The following is a 21,798-nucleotide window of genomic DNA, read 5'->3' as shown; positions in this document are numbered from 1 at the left end:
CACCTCTGTAATAGATAGTCTTTATCATTCATGTGGGGAAACTGTATCACTGTAATCAGAGCTCCTTGCCCACAACTTACAGAAATATGTTAATGTCAATATGGACAGAAATGCACACAGGCGTTCACGGTGGTAGTGATCGACATCTATAAAGGGCCTTTTCTTACAAGTACTGTTGCTTACGGCCATACCACCCTGAACACGCCCGATCTCGTCTGATCTCGGAAGCTAAGCAGGGTCGGGCCTGGTCAGTACTTGGATGGGAGACCGCCTGGGAATACCAGGTGCTGTAAGCTTTTTCACTTCTCTTTACAAACAGCAGAGAGCGCCGCTGCTTCTCCGGTGGACACTTTGAAAATCAGAGCAGCTCATCTCTGGACTTTGAATTTTATAATTTTTCGCTCCTACAAAAATCACTTCCTTTTTCAAGAAGAGAAAAACATTCACAAGGAAACCATATCTACCTCTACTATCTAGAAGCTTATGGTGTGCATATTGAAATGAAGCTTCATATTGCAGTTCGCTTACCCAATATTTACTTTGTGATTCCCTTGAAAGTGAGCAAATAGCCCTATAACTGTACTGTTATTACAGTGAAAAAGGATGAAGGAGGGACTACTTTATTTCACAGCTTGCATACCCAGTTCTTACGCTGAACTACGGGGCCTTTCTCCCACATTTTCAACGCTTTGTCCTGATGCTAGTGTGCTGTCACCAAAGAGTAACGGCCATTACTTCAGCTCGAATCACATCTGCATGCTTTTCAAAAAAAGTTGAAAACTGACGTGTCGTTTGTGAGTGATGAATATCTTGCTGCACTATTCTTTACACTGTATGTTGTCCAATAAACTTAAATAAAGGTTTGTTTTTTTCTGAGTGAAATTAATCAGCTTCTAATTAGTTTATGATGTAATGATATGAAAGGACGCGAAAGGTGGCTTAGGTTCTTCTCTGAAATCAGTATTGATCGTCAGGTGGATGCTACGTTAGATCCCAAAACTGCCTCACTTTTCCCCAGTATTTTATTAGAATTGTTAAAACATACTGTACACATACTTCTACAGCTATAGCTGTAAAGGAACACCCTACTTGTTTTGTTCCCGAGCACTAATAATGTACACTACTGTGTATTCCTAACAATACGTACTCTACATTTGGAAACTTCTCACAATGTCATTCCCAAAGTATTTTTTTTTGTAAGCACATCATCATTTGAAAATAATATAAATGATACTATAGCTAATTTCATTGCAATATGGACACTGTTACCCCTTATTTTCCCTGCCTTGTTACCCAGTAACAACACGACTGTACCCCAGACAGATGTCTTGCATGTGTATGGACATGTGAGGACAGAGGCCCAAGAAATTGGCTACACCACCGGAGAATTGCTTGGCCTTCCAGCATTTGACATTTACATCAACAAGATATAAGTAAATGTTTGCAAAGAAATGATCAGTGAGTTTAGAATGCAGAAAGCATTCATCTAATTGAACTTCTATCTGCCATGTCTACACCTGTAACTCCTGATCTGTTCTTTAAAAAATATTAGAAAAGCATTGACATTGTGTGTGCACCATTCTATTGACTTTCATCTGTGCCTGTCAGTGTCCAATGAAGCAGCAGCGTCCTCTGCTGTTTGTAAAGAGAAGTGCAAAAGCTTACAGCACCTGGTATTCCCAGGCGGTCTCCCATCCAAGTACTGACCAGGCCCGACCCTGCTTAGCTTCCGAGATCAGACGAGATCGGGCGTGTTCAGGGTGGTATGGCCGTAAGCAACAACTGCATCAACAAAAGGGCCCTTTATAGATGCTGTAACACAAAGTCTTCTTATTCTGTCTATACAGGTAGCAGCTGCAGATTGTCAGGAGCACAAACAAATATTCTCACTTTGATGACAAAAATGGCCTGTGTAACAAACTCTGTCAGTGTTACCTTGTTACAGGCTGTGTTATAAAACTATTATTGGATTATTATCACTGATGTATTGCTGTGTAAGCAGCATTTTCAAGTATCATACTGCGCCATATTTTATGAAATAATCACGTTTTAAATGTCAAATCTCAATCTACAAAGTCTCAATAGCATTCACAACCGTAGTGGAGTAAAAACTACAATCTATCCCTGTAAAATGAAGTATAAAGTAGCATAAAATTGAAAAAAGCACCTCAAAAATGCATTCAAGCAGCTTAGTTACAATCTCACCTCTGTAATAGATAGTCTTTATCATTCATGTGGGGAAACTGTATCACTGTAATCAGAGCTCCTTGCCCACAACTTACAGAAATATGTTAATGTCAATATGGACAGAAATGCACACAGGCGTTCACGGTGGTAGTGATCGACATCTATAAAGGGCCTTTTCTTACAAGTACTGTTGCTTACGGCCATACCACCCTGAACACGCCCGATCTCGTCTGATCTCGGAAGCTAAGCAGGGTCGGGCCTGGTCAGTACTTGGATGGGAGACCGCCTGGGAATACCAGGTGCTGTAAGCTTTTTCACTTCTCTTTACAAACAGCAGAGAGCGCCGCTGCTTCTCCGGTGGACACTTTGAAAATCAGAGCAGCTCATCTCTGGACTTTGAATTTTATAATTTTTCGCTCCTACAAAAATCACTTCCTTTTTCAAGAAGAGAAAAACATTCACAAGGAAACCATATCTACCTCTACTATCTAGAAGCTTATGGTGTGCATATTGAAATGAAGCTACATATTGGAGTCCGCTTACCCAATATTTACTTTGTGATTCCCTTGAAAGTGAGCAAATAGCCCTATAACTGTACTGTTATTACAGTGAAAAAGGATGAAGGAGGGACTACTTTATTTCACAGCTTGCATACCCAGTTCTTACGCTGAACTACGGGGCCTTTCTCCCACATTTTCAACGCTTTGTCCTGATGCTAGTGTGCTGTCACCAAAGAGTAACGGCCATTACTTCAGCTCGAATCACATCTGCATGCTTTTCAAAAAAAGTTGAAAACTGACGTGTCGTTTGTGAGTGATGAATATCTTGCTGCACTATTCTTTACACTGTATGTTGTCCAATAAACTTAAATAAAGGTTTGTTTTTTTCTGAGTGAAATTAATCAGCTTCTAATTAGTTTATGATGTAATGATATGAAAGGACGCGAAAGGTGGCTTAGGTTCTTCTCTGAAATCAGTATTGATCGTCAGGTGGATGCTACGTTAGATCCCAAAACTGCCTCACTTTTCCCCAGTATTTTATTAGAATTGTTAAAACATACTGTACACATACTTCTACAGCTATAGCTGTAAAGGAACACCCTACTTGTTTTGTTCCCGAGCACTAATAATGTACACTACTGTGTATTCCTAACAATACGTACTCTACATTTGGAAACTTCTCACAATGTCATTCCCAAAGTATTTTTTTTTGTAAGCACATCATCATTTGAAAATAATATAAATGATACTATAGCTAATTTCATTGCAATATGGACACTGTTACCCCTTATTTTCCCTGCCTTGTTACCCAGTAACAACACGACTGTACCCCAGACAGATGTCTTGCATGTGTATGGACATGTGAGGACAGAGGCCCAAGAAATTGGCTACACCACCGGAGAATTGCTTGGCCTTCCAGCATTTGACATTTACATCAACAAGATATAAGTAAATGTTTGCAAAGAAATGATCAGTGAGTTTAGAATGCAGAAAGCATTCATCTAATTGAACTTCTATCTGCCATGTCTACACCTGTAACTCCTGATCTGTTCTTTAAAAAATATTAGAAAAGCATTGACATTGTGTGTGCACCATTCTATTGACTTTCATCTGTGCCTGTCAGTGTCCAATGAAGCAGCAGCGTCCTCTGCTGTTTGTAAAGAGAAGTGCAAAAGCTTACAGCACCTGGTATTCCCAGGCGGTCTCCCATCCAAGTACTGACCAGGCCCGACCCTGCTTAGCTTCCGAGATCAGACGAGATCGGGCGTGTTCAGGGTGGTATGGCCGTAAGCAACAACTGCATCAACAAAAGGGCCCTTTATAGATGCTGTAACACAAAGTCTTCTTATTCTGTCTATACAGGTAGCAGCTGCAGATTGTCAGGAGCACAAACAAATATTCTCACTTTGATGACAAAAATGGCCTGTGTAACAAACTCTGTCAGTGTTACCTTGTTACAGGCTGTGTTATAAAACTATTATTGGATTATTATCACTGATGTATTGCTGTGTAAGCAGCATTTTCAAGTATCATACTGCGCCATATTTTATGAAATAATCACGTTTTAAATGTCAAATCTCAATCTACAAAGTCTCAATAGCATTCACAACCGTAGTGGAGTAAAAACTACAATCTATCCCTGTAAAATGAAGTATAAAGTAGCATAAAATTGAAAAAAGCACCTCAAAAATGCATTCAAGCAGCTTAGTTACAATCTCACCTCTGTAATAGATAGTCTTTATCATTCATGTGGGGAAACTGTATCACTGTAATCAGAGCTCCTTGCCCACAACTTACAGAAATATGTTAATGTCAATATGGACAGAAATGCACACAGGCGTTCACGGTGGTAGTGATCGACATCTATAAAGGGCCTTTTCTTACAAGTACTGTTGCTTACGGCCATACCACCCTGAACACGCCCGATCTCGTCTGATCTCGGAAGCTAAGCAGGGTCGGGCCTGGTCAGTACTTGGATGGGAGACCGCCTGGGAATACCAGGTGCTGTAAGCTTTTTCACTTCTCTTTACAAACAGCAGAGAGCGCCGCTGCTTCTCCGGTGGACACTTTGAAAATCAGAGCAGCTCATCTCTGGACTTTGAATTTTATAATTTTTCGCTCCTACAAAAATCACTTCCTTTTTCAAGAAGAGAAAAACATTCACAAGGAAACCATATCTACCTCTACTATCTAGAAGCTTATGGTGTGCATATTGAAATGAAGCTACATATTGGAGTCCGCTTACCCAATATTTACTTTGTGATTCCCTTGAAAGTGAGCAAATAGCCCTATAACTGTACTGTTATTACAGTGAAAAAGGATGAAGGAGGGACTACTTTATTTCACAGCTTGCATACCCAGTTCTTACGCTGAACTACGGGGCCTTTCTCCCACATTTTCAACGCTTTGTCCTGATGCTAGTGTGCTGTCACCAAAGAGTAACGGCCATTACTTCAGCTCGAATCACATCTGCATGCTTTTCAAAAAAAGTTGAAAACTGACGTGTCGTTTGTGAGTGATGAATATCTTGCTGCACTATTCTTTACACTGTATGTTGTCCAATAAACTTAAATAAAGGTTTGTTTTTTTCTGAGTGAAATTAATCAGCTTCTAATTAGTTTATGATGTAATGATATGAAAGGACGAGAAAGGTGGCTTAGGTTCTTCTCTGAAATCAGTATTGATCGTCAGGTGGATGCTACGTTAGATCCCAAAACTGCCTCACTTTTCCCCAGTATTTTATTAGAATTGTTAAAACATACTGTACACATACTTCTACAGCTATAGCTGTAAAGGAACACCCTACTTGTTTTGTTCCCGAGCACTAATAATGTACACTACTGTGTATTCCTAACAATACGTACTCTACATTTGGAAACTTCTCACAATGTCATTCCCAAAGTATTTTTTTTTGTAAGCACATCATCATTTGAAAATAATATAAATGATACTATAGCTAATTTCATTGCAATATGGACACTGTTACCCCTTATTTTCCCTGCCTTGTTACCCAGTAACAACACGACTGTACCCCAGACAGATGTCTTGCATGTGTATGGACATGTGAGGACAGAGGCCCAAGAAATTGGCTACACCACCGGAGAATTGCTTGGCCTTCCAGCATTTGACATTTACATCAACAAGATATAAGTAAATGTTTGCAAAGAAATGATCAGTGAGTTTAGAATGCAGAAAGCATTCATCTAATTGAACTTCTATCTGCCATGTCTACACCTGTAACTCCTGATCTGTTCTTTAAAAAATATTAGAAAAGCATTGACATTGTGTGTGCACCATTCTATTGACTTTCATCTGTGCCTGTCAGTGTCCAATGAAGAAGCAGCGGCGCTCTCTGCTGTTTGTAAAGAGAAGTGAAAAAGCTTACAGCACCTGGTATTCCCAGGCGGTCTCCCATCCAAGTACTGACCAGGCCCGACCCTGCTTAGCTTCCGAGATCAGACGAGATCGGGCGTGTTCAGGGTGGTATGGCCGTAAGCAACAACTGCATCAACAAAAGGGCCCTTTATAGATGCTGTAACACAAAGTCTTCTTATTCTGTCTATACAGGTAGCAGCTGCAGATTGTCAGGAGCACAAACAAATATTCTCACTTTGATGACAAAAATGGCCTGTGTAACAAACTCTGTCAGTGTTACCTTGTTACAGGCTGTGTTATAAAACTATTATTGGATTATTATCACTGATGTATTGCTGTGTAAGCAGCATTTTCAAGTATCATACTGCGCCATATTTTATGAAATAATCACGTTTTAAATGTCAAATCTCAATCTACAAAGTCTCAATAGCATTCACAACCGTAGTGGAGTAAAAACTACAATCTATCCCTGTAAAATGAAGTATAAAGTAGCATAAAATTGAAAAAAGCACCTCAAAAATGCATTCAAGCAGCTTAGTTACAATCTCACCTCTGTAATAGATAGTCTTTATCATTCATGTGGGGAAACTGTATCACTGTAATCAGAGCTCCTTGCCCACAACTTACAGAAATATGTTAATGTCAATATGGACAGAAATGCACACAGGCGTTCACAGTGGTAGTGATCGACATCTATAAAGGGCCTTTTCTTACAAGTACTGTTGCTTACGGCCATACCACCCTGAACACGCCCGATCTCGTCTGATCTCGGAAGCTAAGCAGGGTCGGGCCTGGTCAGTACTTGGATGGGAGACCGCCTGGGAATACCAGGTGCTGTAAGCTTTTTCACTTCTCTTTACAAACAGCAGAGAGCGCCGCTGCTTCTCCGGTGGACACTTTGAAAATCAGAGCAGCTCATCTCTGGACTTTGAATTTTATAATTTTTCGCTCCTACAAAAATCACTTCCTTTTTCAAGAAGAGAAAAACATTCACAAGGAAACCATATCTACCTCTACTATCTAGAAGCTTATGGTGTGCATATTGAAATGAAGCTACATATTGGAGTCCGCTTACCCAATATTTACTTTGTGATTCCCTTGAAAGTGAGCAAATAGCCCTATAACTGTACTGTTATTACAGTGAAAAAGGATGAAGGAGGGACTACTTTATTTCACAGCTTGCATACCCAGTTCTTACGCTGAACTACGGGGCCTTTCTCCCACATTTTCAACGCTTTGTCCTGATGCTAGTGTGCTGTCACCAAAGAGTAACGGCCATTACTTCAGCTCGAATCACATCTGCATGCTTTTCAAAAAAAGTTGAAAACTGACGTGTCGTTTGTGAGTGATGAATATCTTGCTGCACTATTCTTTACACTGTATGTTGTCCAATAAACTTAAATAAAGGTTTGTTTTTTTCTGAGTGAAATTAATCAGCTTCTAATTAGTTTATGATGTAATGATATGAAAGGACGCGAAAGGTGGCTTAGGTTCTTCTCTGAAATCAGTATTGATCGTCAGGTGGATGCTACGTTAGATCCCAAAACTGCCTCACTTTTCCCCAGTATTTTATTAGAATTGTTAAAACATACTGTACACATACTTCTACAGCTATAGCTGTAAAGGAACACCCTACTTGTTTTGTTCCCGAGCACTAATAATGTACACTACTGTGTATTCCTAACAATACGTACTCTACATTTGGAAACTTCTCACAATGTCATTCCCAAAGTATTTTTTTTTGTAAGCACATCATCATTTGAAAATAATATAAATGATACTATAGCTAATTTCATTGCAATATGGACACTGTTACCCCTTATTTTCCCTGCCTTGTTACCCAGTAACAACACGACTGTACCCCAGACAGATGTCTTGCATGTGTATGGACATGTGAGGACAGAGGCCCAAGAAATTGGCTACACCACCGGAGAATTGCTTGGCCTTCCAGCATTTGACATTTACATCAACAAGATATAAGTAAATGTTTGCAAAGAAATGATCAGTGAGTTTAGAATGCAGAAAGCATTCATCTAATTGAACTTCTATCTGCCATGTCTACACCTGTAACTCCTGATCTGTTCTTTAAAAAATATTAGAAAAGCATTGACATTGTGTGTGCACCATTCTATTGACTTTCATCTGTGCCTGTCAGTGTCCAATGAAGCAGCAGCGTCCTCTGCTGTTTGTAAAGAGAAGTGAAAAAGCTTACAGCACCTGGTATTCCCAGGCGGTCTCCCATCCAAGTACTGACCAGGCCCGACCCTGCTTAGCTTCCGAGATCAGACGAGATCGGGCGTGTTCAGGGTGGTATGGCCGTAAGCAACAACTGCATCAACAAAAGGGCCCTTTATAGATGCTGTAACACAAAGTCTTCTTATTCTGTCTATACAGGTAGCAGCTGCAGATTGTCAGGAGCACAAACAAATATTCTCACTTTGATGACAAAAATGGCCTGTGTAACAAACTCTGTCAGTGTTACCTTGTTACAGGCTGTGTTATAAAACTATTATTGGATTATTATCACTGATGTATTGCTGTGTAAGCAGCATTTTCAAGTATCATACTGCGCCATATTTTATGAAATAATCACGTTTTAAATGTCAAATCTCAATCTACAAAGTCTCAATAGCAATCACAACCGTAGTGGAGTAAAAACTACAATCTATCCCTGTAAAATGAAGTATAAAGTAGCATAAAATTGAAAAAAGCACCTCAAAAATGCATTCAAGCAGCTTAGTTACAATCTCACCTCTGTAATAGATAGTCTTTATCATTCATGTGGGGAAACTGTATCACTGTAATCAGAGCTCCTTGCCCACAACTTATAGAAATATGTTAATGTCAATATGGACAGAAATGCACACAGGCGTTCACGGTGGTAGTGATCGACATCTATAAAGGGCCTTTTCTTACAAGTACTGTTGCTTACGGCCATACCACCCTGAACACGCCCGATCTCGTCTGATCTCGGAAGCTAAGCAGGGTCGGGCCTGGTCAGTACTTGGATGGGAGACCGCCTGGGAATACCAGGTGCTGTAAGCTTTTGCACTTCTCTTTACAAACAGCAGAGGACACTGCTGCTTCTCCGGTGGACACTTTGAAAATCAGAGCAGCTCATCTCTGGACTTTGAATTTTATAATTTTTCGCTCCTACAAAAATCACTTCCTTTTTCAAGAAGAGAAAAACATTCACAAGGAAACCATATCTACCTCTACTATCTAGAAGCTTACGGTGTGCATATTGAAATGAAGCTACATATTGCAGTTCGCTTACCCAATATTTACTTTGTGATTCCCTTGAAAGTGAGCAAATAGCCCTATAACTGCACTGTAATTACAGTGAAAAAGGATGAAGGAGGGAATACTTTATTTCACAGCTTGCATACCCAGTTCTTACGCTGAACTACGGGGCCTTTCTCCCACATTGTCAACGCTTTGTCCTGATGCTAGTGTGCTGTCACCAAAGAGTAACGGCCATTACTTCAGCTTGAATCACTTCTGCATGCTTTTCAAAAAAAGTTGAAAACTGACTTGTCGTTTATGAGTGATGAATATCTTGCTGCACTATTCTTTACACTGTATGTTGTCCAATAAACTTAAATAATGGTTTGTTTTTCTTCTGAGTGAAATTGATCAGCTTCTAATTAGTTTATGATGTAATGATATGAAAGGACGCGAAAGGTGGCTTAGGTTCTTCTCTGAAATCAGTATTGATCGTCAGGTGGATGCTACGTTAGATCCCAAAACTGCCTCACTTTTCCCCAGTATTTTATTAGAATTGTTAAAACGTACTGTACACATACTTCTACAGCTATAGCTGTAAAAGAAACACTCTTCTTATTTTACTCCCAAGCACTGATAATGTACACTACTGTATATTCCTAACAATACGTACTCTACATTTGGAAACTTCTCACAATGTCATTTCCAAAAGTATTTTTTTTTGTAAGCACATCATCATTTGAAAATAATATAAATGATACTATAGCTAATTTCATTGCAATATGGACACTGTTACCCCTTATTTTCCCTGCCTTGTTACCCAGTAACAACACGACTGTACCCCAGACAGATGTCTTGCACGTGTATGGACATGTGAGGACAGAGGCCCAAGAAATTGGCTACACCACCGGAGAATTGCTTGGCCTTCCAGCATTTGACATTTACATCAACAAGATATAAGTAAATGTTTGCAAAGAAATGATCAGTGAGTTTAGAATGCAGAAAGCATTCATCTAATTGAACTTCTATCTGCCATGTCTACACCTGTAACTCCTGATCTGTTCTTTAAAAAATATTAGAAAAGCATTGACATTGTGTGTGCACCATTCTCTTGACTTTCATCTGTGCCTGTCAGTGTCCAATGAAGCAGCAGCGTCCTCTGCTGTTTGTAAAGAGAAGTGCAAAAGCTTACAGCACCTGGTATTCCCAGGCGGTCTCCCATCCAAGTACTGACCAGGCCCGACCCTGCTTAGCTTCCGAGATCAGACGAGATCGGGCGTGTTCAGGGTGGTATGGCCGTAAGCAACAACTGCATCAACAAAAGGGCCCTTTATAGATGCTGTAACACAAAGTCTTCTTATTCTGTCTATACAGGTAGCAGCTGCAGATTGTCAGGAGCACAAACAAATATTCTCACTTTGATGACAAAAATGGCCTGTGTAACAAACTCTGTCAGTGTTACCTTGTTACAGGCTGTGTTATAAAACTATTATTGGATTATTATCACTGATGTATTGCTGTGTAAGCAGCATTTTCAAGTATCATACTGCGCCATATTTTATGAAATAATCACGTTTTAAATGTCAAATCTCAATCTACAAAGTCTCAATAGCAATCACAACCGTAGTGGAGTAAAAACTACAATCTATCCCTGTAAAATGAAGTATAAAGTAGCATAAAATTGAAAAAAGCACCTCAAAAATGCATTCAAGCAGCTTAGTTACAATCTCACCTCTGTAATAGATAGTCTTTATCATTCATGTGGGGAAACTGTATCACTGTAATCAGAGCTCCTTGCCCACAACTTATAGAAATATGTTAATGTCAATATGGACAGAAATGCACACAGGCGTTCACGGTGGTAGTGATCGACATCTATAAAGGGCCTTTTCTTACAAGTACTGTTGCTTACGGCCATACCACCCTGAACACGCCCGATCTCGTCTGATCTCGGAAGCTAAGCAGGGTCGGGCCTGGTCAGTACTTGGATGGGAGACCGCCTGGGAATACCAGGTGCTGTAAGCTTTTGCACTTCTCTTTACAAACAGCAGAGGACACTGCTGCTTCTCCGGTGGACACTTTGAAAATCAGAGCAGCTCATCTCTGGACTTTGAATTTTATAATTTTTCGCTCCTACAAAAATCACTTCCTTTTTCAAGAAGAGAAAAACATTCACAAGGAAACCATATCTACCTCTACTATCTAGAAGCTTACGGTGTGCATATTGAAATGAAGCTACATATTGCAGTTCGCTTACCCAATATTTACTTTGTGATTCCCTTGAAAGTGAGCAAATAGCCCTATAACTGCACTGTAATTACAGTGAAAAAGGATGAAGGAGGGAATACTTTATTTCACAGCTTGCATACCCAGTTCTTACGCTGAACTACGGGGCCTTTCTCCCACATTGTCAACGCTTTGTCCTGATGCTAGTGTGCTGTCACCAAAGAGTAACGGCCATTACTTCAGCTTGAATCACTTCTGCATGCTTTTCAAAAAAAGTTGAAAACTGACTTGTCGTTTATGAGTGATGAATATCTTGCTGCACTATTCTTTACACTGTATGTTGTCCAATAAACTTAAATAATGGTTTGTTTTTCTTCTGAGTGAAATTGATCAGCTTCTAATTAGTTTATGATGTAATGATATGAAAGGACGCGAAAGGTGGCTTAGGTTCTTCTCTGAAATCAGTATTGATCGTCAGGTGGATGCTACGTTAGATCCCAAAACTGCCTCACTTTTCCCCAGTATTTTATTAGAATTGTTAAAACGTACTGTACACATACTTCTACAGCTATAGCTGTAAAAGAAACACTCTTCTTATTTTACTCCCAAGCACTGATAATGTACACTACTGTATATTCCTAACAATACGTACTCTACATTTGGAAACTTCTCACAATGTCATTTCCCAAAGTATTTTTTTTTGTAAGCACATCATCATTTGAAAATAATATAAATGATACTATAGCTAATTTCATTGCAATATGGACACTGTTACCCCTTATTTTCCCTGCCTTGTTACCCAGTAACAACACGACTGTACCCCAGACAGATGTCTTGCACGTGTATGGACATGTGAGGACAGAGGCCCAAGAAATTGGCTACACCACCGGAGAATTGCTTGGCCTTCCAGCATTTGACATTTACATCAACAAGATATAAGTAAATGTTTGCAAAGAAATGATCAGTGAGTTTAGAATGCAGAAAGCATTCATCTAATTGAACTTCTATCTGCCATGTCTACACCTGTAACTCCTGATCTGTTCTTTAAAAAATATTAGAAAAGCATTGACATTGTGTGTGCACCATTCTCTTGACTTTCATTTGTGCCTGTCAGTGTCCAATGAAGAAGCAGCGGCGCTCTCTGCTGTTTGTAAAGAGAAGTGCAAAAGCTTACAGCACCTGGTATTCCCAGGCGGTCTCCCATCCAAGTACTGACCAGGCCCGACCCTGCTTAGCTTCCGAGATCAGACGAGATCGGGCGTGTTCAGGGTGGTATGGCCGTAAGCAACAGTACTTGTAAGAAAAGGCCCTTTATAGATGTCGATCACTACCACCGTGAACGCCTGTGTGCATTTCTGTCCATATTGACATTAACATATTTCTATAAGTTGTGGGCAAGGAGCTCTGATTACAGTGATACAGTTTCCCCACATGAATGATAAAGACTATCTATTACAGAGGTGAGATTGTAACTAAGCTGCTTGAATGCATTTTTGAGGTGCTTTTTTCAATTTTATGCTACTTTATACTTCATTTTACAGGGATAGATTGTAGTTTTTACTCCACTACGGTTGTGATTGCTATTGAGACTTTGTAGATTCAGATTTGACATTTAAAACGTGATTATTTCATAAAATATGGCGCAGTATGATACTTGAAAATGCTGCTTACACAGCAATACTTCAGTGATAATAATCCAATAATAGTTTTATAACACAGCCTGTAACAAGATAACACTGACAGAGTTCGTTACACAGGCCATTTTTGTCATCAAAGTGAGAATATTTGTTTGTGCTCCTGACAATCTGCAGCTGCTACCTGTATAGACAGAATAAGAAGACTTTGTGTTACAGCATCTATAAAGGGCCCTTTTGTTGATGCAGTTGTTGCTTACGGCCATACCACCCTGAACACGCCCGATCTCGTCTGATCTCGGAAGCTAAGCAGGGTCGGGCCTGGTCAGTACTTGGATGGGAGACCGCCTGGGAATACCAGGTGCTGTAAGCTTTTGCACTTCTCTTTACAAACAGCAGAGAGCGCCGCCGCTTCTTCATTGGACACTGACAGGCACAGATGAAAGTCAAGAGAATGGTGCACACACAATGTCAATGCTTTTCTAATATTTTTTAAAGAACAGATCAGGAGTTACAGGTGTAGACATGGCAGATAGAAGTTCAATTAGATGAATGCTTTCTGCATTCTAAACTCACTGATCATTTCTTTGCAAACATTTACTTATATCTTGTTGATGTAAATGTCAAATGCTGGAAGGCCAAGCAATTCTCCGGTGGTGTAGCCAATTTCTTGGGCCTCTGTCCTCACATGTCCATACACATGCAAGACATCTGTCTGGGGTACAGTCGTGTTGTTACTGGGTAACAAGGCAGGGAAAATAAGGGGTAACAGTGTCCATATTGCAATGAAATTAGCTATAGTATCATTTATATTATTTTCAAATGATGATGTGCTTACAAAAAAAAATACTTTGGGAATGACATTGTGAGAAGTTTCCAAATGTAGAGTACGTATTGTTAGGAATACACAGTAGTGTACATTATTAGTGCTTGGGAACAAAACAAGTAGGGTGTTCCTTTACAGCTATAGCTGTAGAAGTATGTGTACAGTATGTTTTAACAATTCTAATGAAATACTGGGGAAAAGTGAGGCAGTTTTGGGATCTAACGTAGCATCCACCTGACGATCAATACTGATTTCAGAGAAGAACCTAAGCCACCTTTCTCGTCCTTTCATATCATTACATCATAAACTAATTAGAAGCTGATCAATTTCACTCAGAAGAAAAACAAACCATTATTTAAGTTTATTGGACAACATACAGTGTAAAGAATAGTGCAGCAAGATATTCATCACTCACAAACAACATGTCAGTTTTCAACTTTTTTTGAAAAGCATGCAGAAGTGATTCAAGCTGAAGTAATGGCCGTTACTCTTTGGTGACAGCACACTAGCATCAGGACAAAGCGTTGACAATGTGTGAGAAAGGCCCCGTAGTTCAGCGTAAGAACTGGGTATGCAAGCTGTGAAATAAAGTAGTCCCTCCTTCATCCTTTTTCACTGTAATAACAGTACAGTTATAGGGCTATTTTCTCACTTTCAAGGGAATCACAAAGTAAATATTGTGTAAGCGGACGGCAATATGTAGCTTCATTTCAATATGCACACCATAAGCTTCTAGATAGTAGAGGTAGATATGGTTTCCTTGTGAAGGATTTTCTGTTTTTGAAAAAGAAAGTGATTTTTGTAGGAGCGAAAAAATTATGAAATTCAACGTCCAGAGACGAGCTGCTCTGATTTTCAAAGTGTCCACCGGAGAAGCAGCGGCGTCCTCTGCTGTTTGTAAAGAGAAGTGAAAAAGCTTACAGCACCTGGTATTCCCAGGCGGTCTCCCATCCAAGTACTGACCAGGCCCGACCCTGCTTAGCTTCCGAGATCAGACGAGATCGGGTGTGTTCAGGGTGGTATGGCCGTAAGCAACAACTGCATCAACAAAAGGGCCCTTTATAGATGCTGTAACACAAAGTCTTCTTATTCTGTCTATACAGGTAGCAGCTGCAGATTGTCAGGAGCACAAACAAATATTCTCACTTTGATGACAAAAATGGCCTGTGTAACAAACTCTGTCAGTGTTACCTTGATACAGGCTATGTTATAAAACTATTATTGGATTATTATCACTGATGTATTGCTGTGTAAGCAGCATTTTCAAGTATCATACTGCGCCATATTTTATGAAACAATCACGTTTTAAATGTCAAATCTGAATCTGAAAAGTCTCAATAGCATTCACAACCGTAGTGGAGTAAAAACTACAATCTATCCCTGTAAAATGAAGTATAAAGTAGCATAAAATTGAAAAAACACCTCAAACTTGCACTCAAGCAGCTTAGTTACAATCTCACCTCTGTAATAGATAGTCTTTATCATTCATGTGGGGAAACTGTATCACTGTAATCAGAGCTCCTTGCCCACAACTTATAGAAATATGTTAACGTCCCTATGGACAGAAATGCACACAGGCGTTCACGGTGGTAGTGATCGACATCTATAAAGGGCCTTTTCTTACAAGTACTGTTGCTTACGGCCATACCACCCTGAACACGCCCGATCTCGTCTGATCTCGGAAGCTAAGCAGGGTCGGGCCGCGGGGGCAAGTCGCGTATAGGTGGCATACACTGACAGCCAATGAAATTGCAGACTTATTAACGCTGTCCAAGGTGCTGAAAACGCGGCTTTGGTCCAGCAGTTTTCTCCTGAATATTTAAGAATGATTATCTGGAGCTGGTTCGAATCCCACTTGGTACAAAGTCTGTGATACATTATCAAAGATAATGAGCTATTTGGGAATCAAGAAATGTGAGTCTTAGTTTGTTATTTACTTCTTCTGATTATCATTAGATTAGACTAGTCTGGTTATATCAAGTTCTTGACTTACTTAAAGCTATTAACCAATTATATTAGAGTTTTCTTCCTATGTGTAACATTTAAATTGCAATTACTTAATTACTTCAATTAGAGACTTTACTGTTCATTATAAATTATTAATTTATTAATGAGACATGTAGACATTAGTGAATGAAATGTATTTATTAACCACAACTGTAACAGTAAATATTCAACAGAGCCCATATTGCAAGGTCACACATATATCACACAAAAATGTAAGGTAAAGTAAATATAATATTGTATATAATAAATGTAATAATTATTTACATGAGCAAAATATACAGTATATACAGTGGAAACCAGTTACAGTGATCACGGTTACATTGATAAACCGCTTATATGGGGCAGTGGTGGCCCTCCCTCATTACCACCACTGAGATGCCCTTGAGCAAGGCCCCCCCAACCGCTCCAGTGGAGTTGCTCAGTGACCAGCAGATCAGACTGTGGTTGTACTGGGCAGCTTCCAGGTGTGAATGTGTAACTGTGTGAATGTGATCAGGGCGTTCCTGAAAAAGAGAGCATTGCCCTCAGTGAACCTCCCCCTGAATAAAATAAAGGTAAAAACAAATAAATAAAATATGGATCAAAAAGCTTGGGACAGAATCATTCCTATGCAAATGCTGTTTAAGCTGTGGAGGAGGACAGCTGGGGACAGCTGATGGCCTGGGTAATGGCTGACCTGGTCAGGCAAGAAGAAAGACATAGCAAATTATTAAGATTGTGTGTTGACTTGATTCTATCTCTTTGACACGCACACAACCAAATCAAGAACATTCAAATACTTACTTTGAGCTCTTGGCGGTTGCAGCGGCGGTTGAATGGGCTCTGCAGACGTCTCAGGAGAAATCGGAAGTGCCTCTGACACTATATAGAATATTAAACATTTCATTATTATTCACAGTAAGATAAATAAAAAACTTGACTATGACATTGTGCACCAGTATCTGATTTACATCAATGAGAACAGTTCCGATGGACACTACATATGGATATTTTTAAGATGCAAATACAGTTAAAATAATACACACCTGGAACAGTGACAGTTGTCTCTGTTGGCAAGGGTCCTGGTGTTTCTGGCATCAGGAACATCAGCTCCTGAGGAAGGGGCACAGGTCTCTTTACCATCGGCAGAGCAGGGGCTGCAAGGAGATAAGGACCACAAAAAGTAATCAATTATTGGTTTATAACGGACATAATCAGAGGGAATATGACAGAAAGGTTTAAATGGATAAAAAGAAATATAATGCATTTACCATCTACTTGTGAACCCGTCAGTTCAGTTGGTGTGGACAGTGTAGCAGATGGTACTACAACAGAAAAAATCTTGTCAGTCATTTATATTTTGACAATATAAAAAAAACTGGTGTTAGTAAAGGCATACATTATCCATCTTTTACTTCACCTGCTTATCTCAGCCTTATATAGTTAAACAGACTGTTTGTTACATTAAGGTATAAAGAATTTCATTCATACACATGCAGTTTAGTTCTGTATGGATAAATATTTAGTAGTCAGTCATTACAATTTAGCCTAAGCAGGGGAAGCAACATGGCACACTGCAAACACATGCATACAAGTGTTAGTAACCACAGCAGTCCTATATGTATATATATATATATATATACATATATATATATATATATATATATATATATATATTCATCATATAAGTCTAAAAACTGGAATAAAGAGTGCTACTTACCCTCGCCATGACTGGAATCAATTCATAGTCACTAGGACAACAAGTTGAACAGCAAAACACAAACATGACCAGAACATGGTCAACATGAGAAGGAACGGTTTATGTCATGCTTCGGTTTGGGATAAGAATTCATGGTCCCAGAGTCTCTGTCGACGACAGGACGTTTTTGTTTGGTTAAGAACCTCTTTCTGTTCCCGAAGCCTGTCGTCTGGCAGTTGATGCTGATGGTGCAGAAACAGCTGTAAAACACAAACAAAAACAATTAAATATAAACTATATAGAATACACAATTAATATTAAACAGGCTGAACTGTAAATTATTTTGAATCTTCAGGCAGTAGAAACAAACCAATATAAGACAACAAATGTTTACTTACAGCTCTGCACATGTTGCTTAGAAGGACAGATACCCAGCATCGCTCTCTCCAGCTCTTCATCTTCATCCATCACTGTGATGCAAACAGACAAGAATTAGAATGTACTAAAAATATGGCTTTACTGCACTTAGGATAGTATGAATAAAATCACCACTGAAATAATGGAAGACGAAGTTTACTCCCTTTGGTGTACTAAAATACACTGGATACCATGACAGCATATACATTTTTTTGACAAAACAAATGGAAAACAAGACCCACCCATGGCTTCAGCAGGGGCCTGTGAGGCATGTGTCACCAGAGAGGAGCCAGAGGGGGAGGGCAGCTTCTTCTGCAGGTACACTTGTAGTTTGTGCATCTTTGTTCCTGGAGCACAGCTTTTCCTCATAATAAAGGCTGCATAGCCATCATCCCTGCTGTCCCAAATCTCTCTCCAGGTGCTTTTGGCACGAGAGCCAAAACCAACCAGCTGGTCATCCTCTGATGCTGCTGCTGCTGCTGTCACAACTGGCTTTTGTTCCTCATAATTGAGAAGAGACTGGATTTCTTGAAAGCTGAGGGCATAGCTCACAAATGACAGCAGGCTGTCCTTGATGTGCCCCCCTGCCATGAACACTCCTGCAGTCTCCTCCTTTTGCTGGTTCTTGATTAGGTAGATGGTATACCCAATGTCATTTTCAAGGAGCCAGCGGAAGGACTTCCCTTTATATTTCCCAAACTGCAGGATGTATTCTCCAGCCACATCAGTTTTATCTGAAGCATCCCCTCCTCTTAAAATGATCACAGTCAGTGCATTTTTCCTGACCAGCTCCTCCTTCACGGGTGCAGACTTGTCCTGTAGAGAGGGGTTGTCTTTAAGGAGTTTGGCTGCATCCGTTGGATCCTGACGGAGATATCCGAGTGGTCCCTTGCGGAATGTGACACTCATTCTCCCAGGGAAAAAAAACGTTTTCTGCATTTTACCTGTAATGAAGAAAAGCATATTGATCTATTAATATGTTATAGACAGGCATTGTTTTCATAACAAATGTTAATAGTGAGGGTCTCAAGGGAGAGCAGGAATTAGGCGGTTCACATCTCAGCTCTAGCCCCTTTACTGTCTACATATTCTCACTGTATTTATCAGGGTTTTGAAGAAAAAAAAAATGATATCAAATACCTTTACTTTAATATTACCTTTACTACTTTGTATAGTACCTTGATTAAGTGCCTGCCTTTGTGTATGTCTTAACGATGAGCTCTGGTTGTTGAGGCAGACTATTTACACCTCAAAGATAGACATGGTATAGAAGCATATAATAAGTGTTAAAATTAAGCATGAATAGTACGTTGTACACAACATGACAAAGTATGAAAAACCCTGAGACATTGGTTCTCAATTAATAAACAATATTCTGGTGTTCTCTCATTTTAACAGAGGTGGAAGAAGTACTCTGATCTTGTACTTCAGTGATAGTACTGATACCACAGTGTAGAAATACTCTGCTACAAGTAAAAGTCCTGCATTAAAAACCTTAAGTATAAGTACATGCTGTGACAACAGCGTTAAGTGCAAACACGACGACTTTATGATTCATATGAAGCTTGTTCATTTATCATTCTGTCAATGTGTGTATGTAAAGTAACGTTAGTGTGTCCAGAGTAACGTTATATCTAACCTTACTGCTGATGTAAGCTGCTGATATACCGTAATTAACGCTACATTAGACATTAATGTTAACTAACAACGTGATGCTTTCAACCTAAGGAATGTTAAGTTTCGTTAGCTTGTAATTCATCCGAATATACCGCAGCAGCTCGACACAATAAACTGAGGAAACACGGCTAATGACAACTTTATAACACGTCAGACAGCGCCAGGATACATTATAATAACATGTTGGTTCATTGTTAATAATGTTACGTTAGCTTGTAGTTCATCCCAAAGTCGCCAACACGGCCGCGGCGACACAATAAACTGAAGAAACACGGCTAACGTTAACTTTATAGCGTCCACACAAGCAAGAACACGCCACACAGCGCCAGGATACATTATAGTAACATGTCGGTAATCTTTATTTATCTAAATATAACTCACCGTTTGGCGTAATGTCCACACAGCGCAGCTCAAGCTCAAGTCGATGAGAAGTGTAGCTCATCCAGACCAACACTGCCAGAGTGGCGAAGGAAACAACAACTCCTCCTCGCGGGGTGGTATGGCCGTAAGCAACAGTACTTGTAAGAAAAGGCCCTTTATAGATGTCGATCACTACCACCGTGAACGCCTGTGTGCATTTCTGTCCATATTGACATTAACATATTTCTATAAGTTGTGGGCAAGGAGCTCTGATTACAGTGATACAGTTTCCCCACATGAATGATAAAGACTATCTATTACAGAGGTGAGATTGTAACTAAGCTGCTTGAATGCATTTTTGAGGTGCTTTTTTCAATTTTATGCTACTTTATACTTCATTTTACAGGGATAGATTGTAGTTTTTACTCCACTACGGTTGTGAATGCTATTGAGACTTTGTAGATTGAGATTTGACATTTAAAACGTGATTATTTCATAAAATATGGCGCAGTATGATACTTGAAAATGCTGCTTACACAGCAATACATCAGTGATAATAATCCAATAATAGTTTTATAACACAGCCTGTAACAAGGTAACACTGACAGAGTTTGTTACACAGGCCATTTTTGTCATCAAAGTGAGAATATTTGTTTGTGCTCCTGACAATCTGCAGCTGCTACCTGTATAGACAGAATAAGAAGACTTTGTGTTACAGCATCTATAAAGGGCCCTTTTGTTGATGCAGTTGTTGCTTACGGCCATACCACCCTGAACACGCCCGATCTCGTCTGATCTCGGAAGCTAAGCAGGGTCGGGCCTGGTCAGTACTTGGATGGGAGACCGCCTGGGAATACCAGGTGCTGTAAGCTTTTGCACTTCTCTTTACAAACAGCAGAGGACGCTGCTGCTTCATTGGACACTGACAGGCACAGATGAAAGTCAATAGAATGGTGCACACACAATGTCAATGCTTTTCTAATATTTTTTAAAGAACAGATCAGGAGTTACAGGTGTAGACATGGCAGATAGAAGTTCAATTAGATGAATGCTTTCTGCATTCTAAACTCACTGATCATTTCTTTGCAAACATTTACTTATATCTTGTTGATGTAAATGTCAAATGCTGGAAGGCCAAGCAATTCTCCGGTGGTGTAGCCAATTTCTTGGGCCTCTGTCCTCACATGTCCATACACATGCAAGACATCTGTCTGGGGTACAGTCGTGTTGTTACTGGGTAACAAGGCAGGGAAAATAAGGGGTAACAGTGTCCATATTGCAATGAAATTAGCTATAGTATCATTTATATTATTTTCAAATGATGATGTGCTAAAAAAAAAAAATACTTTGGGAATGACATTGTGAGAAGTTTCCAAATGTAGAGTACGTATTGTTAGGAATACACAGTAGTGTACATTATTAGTGCTTGGGAACAAAACAAGTAGGGTGTTCCTTTATAGCTATATCTGTAGAAATATGTGTACAGTATGTTTTAACAATTCTAATGAAATACTGGGGAAAAGTGAGGCAGTTTTGGGATCTAACGTAGCATCCACCTGACGATCAATACTGATTTCAGAGAAGAACCTAAGCCACCTTTCTCGTCCTTTCATATCATTACATCATAAACTAATTAGAAGCTGATCAATTTCACTCAGAAGAAAAACAAACCATTATTTAAGTTTA

General features: G+C 39.6%; 1 protein-coding gene and 15 non-coding genes across 16 annotated transcripts; 8 read left to right on the top strand and 8 right to left on the bottom strand.

Moving 5' to 3' along the window:
• Nucleotides 1-177: 177 nt before the first annotated feature.
• On the top strand, nucleotides 178-296 carry LOC141768666 (5S ribosomal RNA). Its single transcript, XR_012594161.1, has one exon. It is a non-coding gene; the product is annotated as a 5S ribosomal RNA (ribosomal RNA).
• Nucleotides 297-1,658: 1,362 nt separating this feature from the next.
• On the bottom strand, nucleotides 1,659-1,777 carry LOC141768665 (5S ribosomal RNA). Its single transcript, XR_012594160.1, has one exon. It is a non-coding gene; the product is annotated as a 5S ribosomal RNA (ribosomal RNA).
• A 602-nt stretch (nucleotides 1,778-2,379) lies between these two features.
• On the top strand, nucleotides 2,380-2,498 carry LOC141768664 (5S ribosomal RNA). Its single transcript, XR_012594159.1, has one exon. It is a non-coding gene; the product is annotated as a 5S ribosomal RNA (ribosomal RNA).
• Nucleotides 2,499-3,860: 1,362 nt separating this feature from the next.
• On the bottom strand, nucleotides 3,861-3,979 carry LOC141768663 (5S ribosomal RNA). Its single transcript, XR_012594158.1, has one exon. It is a non-coding gene; the product is annotated as a 5S ribosomal RNA (ribosomal RNA).
• A 602-nt stretch (nucleotides 3,980-4,581) lies between these two features.
• On the top strand, nucleotides 4,582-4,700 carry LOC141768661 (5S ribosomal RNA). Its single transcript, XR_012594156.1, has one exon. It is a non-coding gene; the product is annotated as a 5S ribosomal RNA (ribosomal RNA).
• A 1,365-nt stretch (nucleotides 4,701-6,065) lies between these two features.
• On the bottom strand, nucleotides 6,066-6,184 carry LOC141768660 (5S ribosomal RNA). Its single transcript, XR_012594155.1, has one exon. It is a non-coding gene; the product is annotated as a 5S ribosomal RNA (ribosomal RNA).
• A 602-nt stretch (nucleotides 6,185-6,786) lies between these two features.
• LOC141768659 (5S ribosomal RNA) lies at nucleotides 6,787-6,905 on the top strand. The gene has a single exon (XR_012594154.1). It is a non-coding gene; the product is annotated as a 5S ribosomal RNA (ribosomal RNA).
• A 1,362-nt stretch (nucleotides 6,906-8,267) lies between these two features.
• LOC141768658 (5S ribosomal RNA) lies at nucleotides 8,268-8,386 on the bottom strand. The gene has a single exon (XR_012594153.1). It is a non-coding gene; the product is annotated as a 5S ribosomal RNA (ribosomal RNA).
• A 602-nt stretch (nucleotides 8,387-8,988) lies between these two features.
• Nucleotides 8,989-9,107, top strand: LOC141768657 (5S ribosomal RNA). The gene has a single exon (XR_012594152.1). It is a non-coding gene; the product is annotated as a 5S ribosomal RNA (ribosomal RNA).
• A 1,365-nt stretch (nucleotides 9,108-10,472) lies between these two features.
• Nucleotides 10,473-10,591, bottom strand: LOC141768656 (5S ribosomal RNA). The gene has a single exon (XR_012594151.1). It is a non-coding gene; the product is annotated as a 5S ribosomal RNA (ribosomal RNA).
• A 602-nt stretch (nucleotides 10,592-11,193) lies between these two features.
• LOC141768654 (5S ribosomal RNA) lies at nucleotides 11,194-11,312 on the top strand. The gene has a single exon (XR_012594150.1). It is a non-coding gene; the product is annotated as a 5S ribosomal RNA (ribosomal RNA).
• Nucleotides 11,313-12,680: 1,368 nt separating this feature from the next.
• LOC141768653 (5S ribosomal RNA) lies at nucleotides 12,681-12,799 on the bottom strand. Its single transcript, XR_012594149.1, has one exon. It is a non-coding gene; the product is annotated as a 5S ribosomal RNA (ribosomal RNA).
• A 602-nt stretch (nucleotides 12,800-13,401) lies between these two features.
• LOC141768652 (5S ribosomal RNA) lies at nucleotides 13,402-13,520 on the top strand. The gene has a single exon (XR_012594148.1). It is a non-coding gene; the product is annotated as a 5S ribosomal RNA (ribosomal RNA).
• Nucleotides 13,521-14,887: 1,367 nt separating this feature from the next.
• LOC141768640 (5S ribosomal RNA) lies at nucleotides 14,888-15,006 on the bottom strand. Its single transcript, XR_012594136.1, has one exon. It is a non-coding gene; the product is annotated as a 5S ribosomal RNA (ribosomal RNA).
• Nucleotides 15,007-16,341: 1,335 nt separating this feature from the next.
• LOC141768580 (uncharacterized) lies at nucleotides 16,342-20,161 on the bottom strand. The gene is made up of 8 exons (XM_074636974.1): nucleotides 20,134-20,161; nucleotides 18,318-19,019; nucleotides 18,057-18,128; nucleotides 17,680-17,918; nucleotides 17,231-17,284; nucleotides 17,006-17,116; nucleotides 16,764-16,841; nucleotides 16,342-16,656 (listed from the first exon to the last, which is right to left on the bottom strand). The coding sequence occupies exons 2-4, from the start codon at nucleotides 19,012-19,014 to the stop codon at nucleotides 17,854-17,856; spliced, it is 834 nt and encodes a 277-aa protein (XP_074493075.1). The 5' UTR covers nucleotides 19,015-19,019; nucleotides 20,134-20,161; the 3' UTR covers nucleotides 16,342-16,656; nucleotides 16,764-16,841; nucleotides 17,006-17,116; nucleotides 17,231-17,284; nucleotides 17,680-17,853.
• A 704-nt stretch (nucleotides 20,162-20,865) lies between these two features.
• On the top strand, nucleotides 20,866-20,984 carry LOC141768646 (5S ribosomal RNA). Its single transcript, XR_012594142.1, has one exon. It is a non-coding gene; the product is annotated as a 5S ribosomal RNA (ribosomal RNA).
• Nucleotides 20,985-21,798: the final 814 nt, after the last annotated feature.

Source organism: Sebastes fasciatus, chromosome 5 (assembly GCF_043250625.1).
Source record: "Sebastes fasciatus isolate fSebFas1 chromosome 5, fSebFas1.pri, whole genome shotgun sequence".
NCBI lineage: Eukaryota > Metazoa > Chordata > Actinopteri > Perciformes > Sebastidae > Sebastes > Sebastes fasciatus.
The sequence above is the reverse complement of the archived record's forward strand: the minus strand, read 5'-3'. Positions and strand labels throughout refer to the sequence as shown.